At 42.3% G+C, this 14,179-nt stretch overlaps 1 protein-coding gene across 1 annotated transcript in view; it reads right to left on the bottom strand.

Annotated features, from left to right (window-relative positions):
• The window catches only part of COL28A1 (collagen type XXVIII alpha 1 chain), a 130,852-nt gene extending 117,964 nt beyond the window's left edge, over window positions 1-12,888 (bottom strand). The window contains exons 1-5 of the mRNA XM_084858746.1: window positions 12,686-12,888; window positions 10,973-11,141; window positions 6,853-7,409; window positions 1,868-1,888; window positions 3-56 (exon numbers count right to left, since the gene is read on the bottom strand). Of these exons, the coding sequence (XP_084714872.1) occupies window positions 3-56; window positions 1,868-1,888; window positions 6,853-7,409; window positions 10,973-11,099 (759 nt within the window). The 5' untranslated portion in view covers window positions 11,100-11,141; window positions 12,686-12,888. The remainder of the gene's footprint in view (window positions 1-2; window positions 57-1,867; window positions 1,889-6,852; window positions 7,410-10,972; window positions 11,142-12,685) is intronic.
• Between the last annotated feature and the right edge of the window lie 1,291 nt (window positions 12,889-14,179).

Genomic DNA, 14,179 nt, shown 5'->3' with positions numbered 1-14,179 from the left:
ACAGTTGGCCCTGGAGGTCCTCTGTCACCCTTTTGACATTCACAGCTCTTTCCACACTAGAGGTTGAACAGAAACATCAGCAATAGAGATTGTCACATTTCAAGTTTGGGAGACAATTTGAAATTAGCATATTTGAAATCAACAGGGAAACATGTATTCCTGAATAAATTACGACCATTTACTGTATATTCTTACTGCTGATGACTGCAATTAGGTACTCAAAACAGTTTGCAGAGAATACATTAAAAACAAATTAAAAGGATGAATACATTACTTTTTTTAAGGAACATGCTGGAATGTATTTATTTTAAAAGCCACCCTGGTGAAGCAAAAATAACTTCTAACCAGCTGGCTTTATATTCCTGATGCATATGGAATTTGTCTTGGCTTGGAAGATCTGCTTCACATGTGACGAGTAACTGCAGTTCCATAACAATGGCAGCCAGAGCCAACTCTACTGTTAGGCAGAATGAGGTAGCTGATTTGGGGTGTCATGGTAAGGTAGGAGGTGAAAGAAAGAAAAAAACCTCCATCGGAGCGAGTAGTTTTTTTTCTTTCTTTCTTTGCAAGGTGCTGGGGCAGGTGTGTCTTTAGGGGAGGAAAGCAGTTGGATGGAAAGGTCTAAACCCCATTGCCTGTGCATATGGCCCCAATCTGGATTGGGACCCCATGCACTTACATGAAAGGATCAGCTACATACTATGCATTTAACATAGCGACCTGGTTCGCACGATCGCAGGGTGGCTAATAAGCCATGATGGCTTGTTCATCACCCTGCATGTGCCCATCGCATGCTGGCCATATTTACATAATTAGGCTCACTAGTGCAGCCTGTTGGAACGTCTGAACCCAGCAATGGTGGGTGGGTGGGGTAGTTAACAAACCACATAGAACCCATGGCCTGTTTTAGGGTTGCTGGCTGGTTTCTTAACCACCCTCACTGAGTTCAGATGTCACAACAAGCCATGCTGGCAAGAGTAATTCCGTACATTCGGCCAGCACGCAAGCAGGACACACAGGATGGTTAACAAGCCACTGTGGCTAATTAGGCATCCTGGGTTCATGTGAACTGGGCCAGCATGTAGTTTCACCCAGAATTGCTTTCTGTGTATGGATTTTGTCACATCTGAAGGGGGCCTAACTCCCTGATGCAATGAAATATTTTCTGTTCTCTTCCCTCCAACATAGAAGATAAGGCTCTCTATGGTTGCTGGTCATGATGGCTCTGTTACCTTCAGTATCAGAGACACTGGGAGGGTTTGCACATAACAAGAAGCCACCATAGGGGAATATAATATCCCTGCAGGGTTTCTCATTGCCAGAGGCCTGCCATTTTGAATATTCGAGCTACAGCAGGCAGGTGCCATAGCTTGTTGTTACTTGCAAACATGTTGAGGGTAGGTTGTTTGGGTGCTTGACAAGCCACCCAGAACCCATGGGCTAGGGCTGTAGGTCTAATCCAGCATGGGACTTCTGTTCTTATCCTCTGCCTGCCCCTCTTGCTTCTGAGAACAGTTCCCTTTTCCCACCCCTGCACCTGCTCTTGTGGTCCCAGGCGCTCAGACAGACACCTCTTGCCCTTTAGACCTTGCCTCTGCTTGGGATTTTCAGGAAAGACTTCCGTGCTGGTTCTGGTTGAACTACTCTTCTTAAAGGACTCAAGACGACTTTTTCCAGGGAAGGGATGAATCCCATATTTGCACTGATGTGTGGGAAATCATGTGATTTGGTATATAATTAGGAGTGCATGCTTTTATTTTTCCTACAAGGAGGATATATTTGTGTAGGACAATGTTATATTAGAAACAGCACAACATTATACCATAATGGAATTCCATTGTGTCCACTCAAAACCTGCTCAACTTACCCGCTCATCAAATAAGGTTGCCTGGAAAATAAAAAGAAATAAAAATACATTCAATTAACATGCCATTTCACTTATGGATTGGTTAGATCAGAGGTAAGCAACTTTTTGGGGCCCATGGTCACATTTGGCAATTTGAGAAACTGTCCAGGGCACCACCACAAAATTGCTGCCATGGGAGGCATGGCAGAGGACAAGTAACTTGTTCAAAAGACTGAGTACAAGGCTGAGCCCCAACACACTAAACTCCTTTGAACCCACACTTTCAGTTGGCTTACTGCTGCTCTTTCTTGCCCCCTCTGCTTTCCTCAGCTTACCAGATAGAAGTAACAGGAATCCCTTTTTCTCCCCGCCCCCTTCTTTTTCTTGGAGGCAGGATATACTGCAGAGGGAAGCAATGTGCTGCAGCCACCTGTCCTCTTCATTTCCTAAGAACGTTTCTGAACCTGCAGGCATTTATGGGAAATGAAGATGGCAATGGCGGGAGGCCCTCTCTTTGCTTTGAAGTGATCCCAGCTACCAGTAAGAAAATGTGTTACTTTTTAAAAAAAAAAATGGGAGGGGTAGGGTACCTGGGTATGTGCCAAGGAAAGTGTCCGGGGTGCACTGGTGCTCCTGAGCACCACATTGCTTACCCCTGGGTTAGATTTAACCATATTTTGCTTTTTAAAAACAAATGTATTTAAGGTATTTATATACCATTTTCAGGCAAACTGCACAAAGTGGTTTATATAAAAATATTAACGCAATAAGCATTCATAAAACAATGTAGTATAATAGTAAATAAAAGCTGAAAGGGTGGGGGGACATCTTGAAAGCCAAATCTCTTCTCCCCTCAGGTTCTTGCATAGCCCTGTGGTGACAGAGAAACCACCTTATCTAGAACACCAGGAGCTAGATCAAGCTTCTCTAATCTGGTGCCCTCCCAATGTTTAGAACTACAACTCCCACCATCCCCAGCCAGCATGGCCACTGGTCAGAAATTCAGTGAGCTGTACTTCAAATATATTGAGGGCACCAGGTATTTATTCATTTATTCATTCATTCATTTCTATACCACCCAATAGCCGAAGCTCTCTGGGCGGATCACAAACATTAAAACCAAAAAACACACAGTAAAACAATATAAAATATAAAAGCATTAAAACCATGATATAACAATACAACCAGAATAAAACCTAGCAGCAATGCAGAGATTTAAAATACAAATTTAAAACAGCAAAGATAAAAGACTAGAAAGATAAAATGCCTGGGAAAATAAAAAGGTCTTCACCTGGCGCCAGGAGGAATACAATGTAGGTGCCAGGCGAACCTCACTAGGGAGCTCATTCCACAGCCTGGGTGCCACAGCAGAAAAGGCCCTCCTCCTGGTAGCCATCTGCCTCACTTCCTTTGGTAGGGGCTCCCAGAAAAGGATGGCTGAGGATGATCTTAAGGTCCAGGCAGGCCCATATAGTGAAGCCTGCCCTAGTAGATGATTTATGCATATAGCAGTAGGCACATTAAGCTCTGTATGCACAACCTCACTCATTTTCTGGTTCTCGATCATTATAGTTTGCCATTACATCTAAATTAGCATACTGTGGATACAGCAAACCATAATTTATCTCCAGACTAGAAATGGTAACCCAGTTCAAACAGTGGTTTCCAATCCTAGTTTGGAGGGAAATTATAGCTTGCAGTGACCACAGTTTGCCTGATTTGGACATTATGAATACTGGAACCCAGAAAGCAAGGGAGGGAAGTGAAGTGCAAGAGGGGAAAAGGAAACCTGTGAACCTAGGAACAGCCAAACCATAGTTTGGTCACAACCTGCACCAAGCCATTCTTGTCCTTGGTGTACGTACACACTGCTTGTGTCCCATTCCCAAATGGGTTTGTGAAACACTTAACTTTACCAAACATGCTCACTTTTCTTGCACAAGCTTCAGAAAAGTGGGCCTATTTTAAGCATGTTGCCAGACATAAAACAATACTTAAAATTTGTATTGCACTTTCAAGCATTCAAAGTACTTCATATGTATTGTCTAGTAGCAATCCTTACAACAACCTGGTAAGGTAAGTCAGTAAATTATCGTCTGCATACTGGAGAAAGACAGGCCAGGGCTGAGAGAAAGTGGCTTGCTTAAGGCCTCCCATGTGTTCAGTGAAAGTGAGAATTCCATTCTATTCATGTAAAACTGTAACCTCATAGGCTTTGGACATATGACCAGGAACCCATTCTCACCTTCTGCTAAATATAGACATCAGGAGGGCCAGTTAACACAATCCTCTGGGTCCCTGGAACTGAGGGAAAAGCAGGGACTACACAATCATCTAACTTTGATTCTTGGGGGTCTTAGGCCCCTCAGAGATGTTTAGGCAAATAAAAAAGAGACTGTTATCGTAAACAAGGCTGATTTATGTTCTGTAACTGTTCTATCATTTTTAATTTGATCAATCACTAGTTATAGATTTCTTTGTTTCATTCAAATGTATGCATGATTGCGATAAGCTCATCACAACACTATTGAATGTGATCTTGTACATCTCTATTATGTACATGTTAATAATAATACACCCCCCCCCCATAAAATACCTCTGGGGTTCCCTGCATATGTTCAAGCATTGCCTAGAGCAGGAGTGGAGAACCTCTTTTGGCCCAAGAGCAGACTTGGTTCCAGGTAAGCACATTGGGGTGGGGTACATCCCAAAGTGGGCCAAGTTACCCAACTTCTGGCATGTGTGCCTCCCCCCTCTGACATGATTGCCCATACACACACACACACACACACTTCCTTGTACACATTCAAACACAACACACGCTTCACCCTCCTGAAAATACCTCCGCCGCCCCCACACACACATCCTACTATGGCCGGATCACACTCAGGTTAAACTAAAAGGCAACCCCAAGGCAAGTCCATCAGCAGGCAATGGTCAAAAGCACAGTTTTATCAGGCAAGAGGGAGCAACCCAAGACATAGATCTGAAGAATGGCCAAGGTAAACAGTCAGATACAGTACGCAGTCCAGAGTCAAACAGGAGTCCAAGGCCAGGAAAAGAGATAGTGGCTGGCTAGGTGGGAGGGAGTGCTATGGAAAACCACCTCAGCATTACTGCCTTATCTAAAACAATTCCACATCCAAAAAGGAACCATTAAAAATGACCATTCCAAGCTCTGCACGATGAATTTATTTAGGGGAGGAGAAAAGGCACTTTTAATACCCATTGAAATCCTCACTGTCAAGCCTTTCTCCTGCGTGGCTGAGAAGGGAGACTCCCCCATCCACCTTGGGAGGAAAAAAGCCCATCAATCTGGTGAGCAGAAGGGAGAAGAATCAGTCAGTGAAGTCAATGGGAGGGGAAGGTTCAAAGTAAATGTGTTGAAGGGGATGGGAGACCTTAAAACTGCTACTCTAAGTAGACTTACAATGCACTCTTATGCATACCTACTCAGAAGCAAGCCATACAGATTTCAAAAGCACTTACTCCCAGGAAATGAAAGCTTTACAGCCAATGAGTTTACTTAGAAGTAAGCACTGCTGTGTTCAAGGGGATCTCAGAGAAACATTTGGGATGGTTAACCACTTTACAGTTCAAGCGCCCACCCACCCCAGAGTGGAATGGGAGAGACACAGAAATGGTCAATGGAAGCAGGGTCAGTGTCCTGCCCCCACCCTCCCACTGATTTGTTGTCATGACAAAGTTATTCAACTCCACCCAGCAACACCCCCAGCACACACTCACACAAAGCAAGACAAAACTCTAAGGCGAAATACACAGGGGAGAAATGGTGATTTCAATCTCAAGCACAGAAAATGCTAGGTTTTCCCTGTTCTTCGATAACATGGGAAGAGGGAAGGAAAGTTGTGAGATAACAGCAGGAGAGCAGCATCATTGTTTAAAACTCCCATGAAAACCAGTGATTAAAGAACGATCCCACTAAAAAACACCAAGGTGTGAAGAGAGCCACAACTACAAGGCGAAGTCAGGAAAACAATACAAGGCAGTAGAAGCTGGTAAAGATGTTACTTCCAGCACTGACAGTCAGACACTGAAGGCTTTTACATCAGAGCCTGCTGAGCCCCACCCATGGCTCAGGTGAAGTGCACTAGTGCTCTCTGGTCAGAACCCTATTCATGAGGAGTCACTTTCTCCTGAGGTGTCCTTCTTCTCAAGTGAGCACTCCTTCTCACAGGGGCCCTACTGGCCTGTCTCTTGAGGCTCCGACACTCCAGGGGGCCGGCAGCTGCTCAGGCTCTGCCTCAGAGGCAGAGTCTCCTCTACCTGACAGGGATAGACCTCCAGCCATCTCGCCCGAGGGCCCAGGCTCTTCCTGGTCTGGTGACAGCGACTGATCTGGGGTGCCCTCAGTTTCTGGGAGCTCCAGCATTTCCTCTGAGGAGGATTCCCCCAGTGAGGGCATGACACCCCCTCTGGTGGCAAGCAGGCTTTTAAAAAGCATCAGTTGGCATCAATGCAGACTTTTTAAAAGCCTGGTTGCAGTACAGGGGTGGGGAGGGGGAAGCACAGTGTTGGGGAAGGGAGGATTATTCCTTCTCCCTCCAGGAGCAACCCCATCTCCTAAAATGCCCAGGCTCTTCCTGGTCTGGTGACAGCGACTGATCTGGGGTGGCAAGCAAGCTTTTAAAAAGCATCAGTTGGCACCAATGCAGGCTTTTTAAAAGCCTGGTTGCAGTACAGGGGTGGGAAGGGGGAAGCACAGTGATGGGGAAGGGAGGATTATTCCTTCTCCTTCCAGGAGCAACCCCATCCCCTAAAATACCCTAGAGGGAAGGTGAGAAGAGGCCTAATATTATACTTCTATAAAGGTTGTACTATGCACTCTGAGACTTTGTGGATAAGGTGACTTTCAGTACATAACTGTAAGATAACCCTTCCCCCAACCCCACTTTTTGCACACAAAACACACACAAATCTATGAGCTTAGACTGACAGAGAAAAAGAGAGAGAGAGAGAGAGAGAGACTTTTACATGTTGCTTACCAACTGATTCCGTATTTTCTCTGAAAGGTTGGGGTCATTCAGAATGAGAACAGGCTTTCCAGGTGGAGCACCAGTTATTGAAAGTAGTTTGGTTTTATCAGCGATGTTAGAAAGGCCAATAGTAATGAAAGATATCCCAAGAGCTCTGGCAGCTCTAGATATGTCCTGCACATCAGGACTCTTTGGATGGTCAATGCCGTCAGTCATCAACAAAGCCACCTTGACGCCTGTTTTACGGCCTTCGCTTTTCAACAGCTCTGTAGCATTGGAGATAGCATAATAGGAAAAGGTGCCATGCCCAATGTAGACCATTTCATTGACTTTCTCCTTAAAGTTCTGCAGGCTTTTCCACTTAGAGAAAGGACAGTCAATTTTGACTGAACTGCTGAACTGCATGATGGCCAGTCTGAAGTCATACCGGTCGGCCCTGGCAGGCTTCATGAGGAATACTTTGTCACTCAAGAGAGTGACAAACTCTTTCTGCTTATCAAACAGTACATCTTTGGCACTTTCTGAACTGTCCAGGACAAAGATGATATCAATGAAGCAGACCGAACCTGTAAAGGACAAGATAGTGCAAAGATGATTCAAAAGTTGAACAAAGTAATTCATACGAGAGACAGAGAAAAAACATAGGGTGACATCCAATAGAAATAGATAAGGAAAGGGATTAGATAAGGGAAAATCTGATCCAATTCGCAGAGTAGACCACTGACATCAATGGGACCTGGATTCAACCTATTATCATTAATCCATAATAAGGTGACTGAGGTATATTCACTTACTAAGGATTGGAACTGTCCATTTCACATTGGGTTGCAAAGCTCTAATAAGACATATTAGAGACATTTCACAACATTTCACAGATATGAATAGTATGCTGTTTTCATTTACATTGCAAGAGCTCAAGCTTCCCCAACCTGGTGCCCTCCGGATGTTTTGGACTACAACTCCCACCATCCCCAACTATTGGGATGATGGGGTTGTGGTCTGGAGTGCACCAGCTTGCGGAAAACTGCAATAGCCTCTCATGCTCTGCTTGAAAAGCTAAGACATGTGTTCTTTCCAATCAAACTAAACTAGACTCAGTTGTCCTCCAATCAGTCATCAGGGTTCAAAACAAGCCGCCCTGCAAGTGAAATGCCAGGCTGTGCTCCACATGGTACCTTAATGTTCATGTGTATGTGTGTGTGTTTTGATGTATATGTACATTAGGGACAAGATGCTTCACAGACTTAACCACTAGAGCCTGAGGGAAGGCAGCTGAGCCCTGAACAATGGCAAGGCCACCAAGCAAGTCACATTAACAAAATTGAACAAGCCATCCCCTGAAAGGCAAAAATAGGAGGAGGGATTTACTTGGGACAGGTCCTAGAACATAGGGATTGTCCTTGATAAGTAGGCACAACTGTAGAGCATGATATGACATACTTTATATAGGTTGGGGAGCAGCAACAGCACACATCCTCTTGCAAATAACAGTGGTATACAGAAATATTGTCCCTGTCCCCTCCTTGTCTGTACTTCCTCCCACAGTTCAACCCAGTTTTGAATCCAATGGATCACACACTTATTCAGAAGTATCTATAGAACTCAACTGAATAACCAGTGTGGTCTATGGGCTAATGCCAACAGGGCCAGATTCCAGGTATTGGTAGGAAGAGGGGGCAAAAAAGCTATTCACAGCACAGGGGTATGTGTGCATGTGTGTGTATATACCCCTCCCCCCATATTTTTCAGTCCTTTTACAGGTAAACATGGGCACATCTCAGGTGTGTTTGTGCAGCAATAGGCTGCAGTGTAGATATTCTCCAGTTCATGCATTCAGCCAGGGGTGGTGCTGAAACAGCATGGTGAGGGAGCAGCACAAACCCTTTCTCTTTCACCATGCAGCTAGTCCCATGTGTGAACACAACTTGCCAGCCAAATGAGCACCCACCTACAGGCAGGCCTGGCTCATGTGATCTTCCCTGGCTTTCTGAGGGGGAAGAATCATGTGAACTGGGCCTCCATACAATCAGCCTTTCATATGGAGGGCCCAGTTCACAGTAGAGGCTACCTGCAAGATAGCTTGCAGAACTCCTCCATTCCACTGTTGCAGAGTCACTCTTGTTGAACACAGACTACAGTGGACTATGCAGGAAGGTGTTTTGTTTTGTTTTAAAGATGCCAAGATAATGAGCAAACCTGGTCTAGGAGAAAATATATTCCTGCTCTCAGGATATGGTCTAATCCTGAGCATGAATGAAATCTGTTCATTAAGTCATTCCATGGAAAATGTCATTAGACTATAATTTCTCAATATTCTCCCCATAGTATCCTAGTATGTTAGAGTTGGAAGGGATATTGGAGTTCATCTAGTCCTGCCTTCCTCAACCTGGTGCCCTCCAGATGTTTTGGACTTCAACTCCCATTATCCCCAGCCAGCAAGTCCAATGGTCAGGATTGCTGGAAGTTGTAGTCCAAGACATCTGGAGAGTAGCAGGTTAATCTAGTCGAACCCCCTGCTAAATGCAGGATTTAAAATGCAGGATGCAGCTACAGCATCCTGCTGTCCAGCCTCTGCTTACACGCCTCCAACAAAGGAGAGCTCATTACTTCCCAAGTCAGTTTTCAGCACTGAACAGCTCTTACCATTTGGAAGTTTTGCTAAGAGCTGTGTGTCAGTTTCAACTTTATAATTCTATGGGCAGTATCCAAATGTGTCATTCCGTCAATGCAAATGGTGTTGCACTAGCAGAAACTAGGTTCTGAAGCAAGCGCAAGAGAAGAATCCAGCTGAAGTTACATTTACGCAAGCACTGTTGCACAAGCGGTTGTGCATTATGCTTGTGTGACGTGTTGTTCAACCCACTGTGCAGTGTGTTGCGCAAAAGTCTCGTGCAACCCATCATGCAATGTATTGTGCAACTGCTTGTGCAACAGAAAGATTTAGTGGAGCTCCACTAGCACTATTTGAGTTTGCGGAATGACACAGTTGGATATTGCCCTATGATTCGAGGATGTTAGGTGACGAGCAATGGTGCACCAATGGTGTTCACTTACGGTGGGAGGACACCACTGTGACAATAGTTATGGCATTTAGATGACAGGTAAGCTTAGAAACAATATTTTAACAAGTAGAACCTCCATTCTTCAAGCCTTGATTATTCAAATTCCTTGCTTATGCTAATTTACAGGAAACTCAGCAGTTCACTGTAACCCTACATAAACAGCACTCTGGCACAGACACTTCAGTTAGATCAAAACAGAGCTGCAAATCTAGTGACTGGGACTGGTTGGTGTGATCATGTCATGCCAGTGTTTCATCAGCTACACTGTCTTCTGGTCCATGTCCAAGTCCAGTTAAAAATGTCGGTGTTGACTTTTAAAGCCCCAAATGGCTTGAGGCCAGAGTATCTAAAGTTAATTCTCCCATATGAACCTGCTCAGACCCTTAGGTCATCTTTGAAGGCCTTCATCCAGGTGCCCCTGCCAAAGGAAGTTAGGCAGGTGGCTACAAGAGAGAGAGCCTTCTCAGTTGTGGCACCCCATTTATGGATTCCCCCCTCCCCCCAAGGAGGCTCACCTGGTGCCTATATTGTTATCTTTTGGGCACCAGGAGAAAATCTTTCTTTTCTCCCAGGAATGTTGGAGTTTCGTTTCTAGATTTTATGACTATTTTTACATATTTTACATTTATTCCTGTGCTGTTTGTTGTGTTGTGTTGTATTGTATTGTATTCTTTTAGCTTCTGTAATCCACCAGAGAACATCTGTTATTGGGTGGATTAAAAATATAATAAACAAACAAATGTCTGATTGTCCAATGGTCTGGATATCTTCCAAGCCATTTTGAAAATGTGGTTGTGCTCTATACTTTTTTCAGTAGCACTTTCCCCATAAAATGTCTGTCGAGTCTCTTTAAGTGCAAAGAGATGCATATTTAGAAGAGAATAATAATGTCCCTTGTAGTCCAGTATTGATGGAAAACATGCTACCCCATAGAATCCAGGACTTATTGCTACCAAAGATACAAAAGATACTTATATATAAATGTGTCACTCCCCCTTGGAGATCATTCCAGTAGGCTTTGAAGTATTTTAAACAGCCTATAGCAAATTCTAGGAAAATGGCTTTACCCTGAAAATTGCCTTTTCTTGTGAGAGAACTTGGCCTTTGTCCTTTTCTTCTGTTTTGTCCATACACTACACAGTTCGTAGCAACAGCCAAAACCAAAAGGCAAAAGACAGAATGTTTGTTCCACATAGTGACTGGTATCCAAAATCAAATGGCTGCTTACTGCTCCTGCTAATAGAAAAAAATAAAAATAGTTATTAATGCCTCCTGCATAATAATCATCCCATGACTACATATCACACATTTGCATGGGGCATCTTTGGTAATGGAGTCACACAATCTGACAGTCTTTAAATTTAAAATGAATTATGTAATGCTTGATTACTAAAATAAAATAATGCCTAAGTTCTGGTTATCGTATCTTCTAAAATGCTCTTTCTAAGCTTGTTCTATCTGTTCTTATTGGCTTGATTCTTTTTTACGTCTGTTTTGCATTTATTTATTTATGATATTTATACACCTCCCTATAATAAAATGTTCTCAGGGCAGCTCACACAATAAGACCATTTTTTAAAAAGGTAATAACAGTGTAAAAGGCTTTGGGAAATAAAATCAAAATAATATACACCTAACCTGCCTGGTAGAAAAGAAATGTCTTCACTTGGCAATGAAAAGATAATGTCTTATGCTTTAAGCACAGGTGGTGGAAAGGTGAAGTGAAATTATTCTAAATAAATAAAAATAATGAATCAAGTTTGCTCTTCCAGTTTATACATCAGATATCCATGCTTTTCAGCACACTTTTTGAAATATTATCAAATATACAGTGCTTCACCTTCTCAAGACAATGAGATAAAAAGCTGTCTTACATAGTGTAACATCAGGTAATATAAATATAATTGTGTAAGTCCGCCATCCTATGAACGCTTAGGTCCACTGAATTCATTGGGACTTATTGCTGTGTAGACATACATCCGATTGTGCTGTAAGAGGATTAATGTCATCTCACCATCATTCATGTTAAAAATCAGTCCTTAGGCTTCAGTCTGGCAGATATACAAAGGATGAGTGAAAAGCTAAAGCTCTCCATTCTATTTCTGTTGAAAAAATCTTTTGAGTCATCCATTATACAAAACCTGGGGTGCCTTTGTGAACATGCTTCAAACCTACATTTCAGACACAAGCATGTCTCTAAGAATTCACATGCACTTCATTTAATTTATATAACTCCGTGTTTTAGAAAGAGAACTGTTCAGCAATGAAAGACCATTACTATGTTTTCCATTATTATAGCAGAATATAACCCAATCTATAATTTAAAAATTACAAACCTCTGTTTGATACAAACATAATTGGTTAGATTGCAAAATGAGTACCTTTCTTCAACATGCTTATTATACTGTGACTGACAGTGAAATCTTATACATGTCTTTGTAAAAGTTAGTCCCATTGAGTTCATTTGGACTTACACCCAGGAAACTGGGTATAAGATACAACTTGCAGAGAATCTCTTGCAGATTAGACAAATACATTTAAGATAGTATTCATATGAAAGGTTTCAGCAATATTCTTCATTTGTTAGCTTCAAATATTTCTTATATTTCTAAACTCCACCCAATAACTTGAAACAATTAATGCATTCTTTTCAAAATATATACGTTCTGAACAACATACTTTTTACAACCTGACCATTATTAGGTTTTGTTGTTGTTGCTTAAGTCTCATTTGCATGTATTTTGCTAAGATGAACTATTTCTTTACTATTGATAACTTACCTTACAGACCACTGAAACAGCAAGCTGGAGAATAAAGAATCTGTAAACAAATATGAACTGGAAAATGCATTCCTAGGGGGTTTTGTTTTTCTTTTCTTTCTTTTTTTAAAAGGATAATAATTCTTAAATAAATAATTAGTCCTAATGCAAATCAGGGTACCTTTCATCTGGATCTTAACATGATCCTTTATTCATGCGGTATTAGTCCAAGTTGAATGCAGAGTGGTTAGGCATTCAGCCAGGTCTAGCAATCTGGGTGGGAGCATTAAAAACTTTAAAGGAACAGCCGTTCTGAGAGTTTGTTTTACAAACAACTAGTTCATTCCTTTGCAATTTGTCTTACCAGAAACTTGTAATGATGTCTATGCTACCCTCCTCTCATGTTTCTGCTCCCATCCATAGTAAATACTTAAGGGCACTTTCTGTAGGAGAGAATTAAGCAACAGTCTTATTTTTATATGTTACTGTAAATGTCCAAAATTTGGTGAATGTCAACATTCACACATTGATGCTGATAATCCCAGATGAACACTGTGTGTGTGTGTGTGTGTGTGTGTGTGTATACATACACACACACACACACCCATCCTGACTTTGCACACATTAGCCAGTATACATTTTGGCAACTGACAACATTCACTGTTCTGTATCTCTGTATCTGAATTTTCAGACATTCACACAATGTGTCCCGGATTCACACGTGACTGTCAATATTAATCAAATTATGGGCATTCACTGTAGCATGCATATTATGACTCCCACCCAACACAAAGGTTTGGGTAGAGTAGACTTATTAAAATGAATGGGATTTAAGTTACTTGTGACATTGATTTCAGTGGGTCTATTCTATGTATGACTAAGGCTGAGTTCAAGTCATAGTTGTGTGCCTAGCCCATTGAAAGCATGCTTCACTCTATGTTGGATTGTGGCCTATGGGTTGGATCCAGACTAAGTTAGTCCAATTGAAGACAGAAGAGTTTATCCAAGTAATTACAAGCTTGTACCATGGATTTCACTGGGACTAACACATGACTTAGTCTGGATCCAACCCAATGTGATTAGATTTTAATAATAATATTAGCACAACTCAGGACAATTATATTTATTTTTAGCACTTTGCATTCAAGCGATGTAACATACTAGCAGTAACATTATACCATTGTGGTCACCAAAATACAAGGCCAAGTTAAAGCTGGATGAGGTCTTGAGTCAATAGCAATTTTAAGAACTTATTAGGGTACAATAGACCTTTTCATGTGTTACATTGAATGTGTTGCTGGGGGGGGGGGGTCACCTATGTTGTGCCTGCTCATGCCCTCTGTATGTCTGACTGTATATAGAACATAGACACGTAGAGCTCTGCCCTTACAGTCAGGAACTCTGGAAAAGCAGGGTTCCCAATTCTGTTTGGGTGGACAGATGGGGGCGGGCTACATATGTAGAGTGGGATGCAGACAGTCAACTGAATATGTGGAGGCTGGAAGCAGGGACAAC

Source organism: Heloderma suspectum, chromosome 5 (genome assembly GCF_057233095.1).
Source record: "Heloderma suspectum isolate Gila_16-S chromosome 5, 16-S_ref, whole genome shotgun sequence".
Classification (NCBI taxonomy): Eukaryota; Metazoa; Chordata; class Lepidosauria; order Squamata; family Helodermatidae; genus Heloderma; species Heloderma suspectum.
This window is presented reverse-complemented; position numbering and strand designations above follow the sequence as displayed.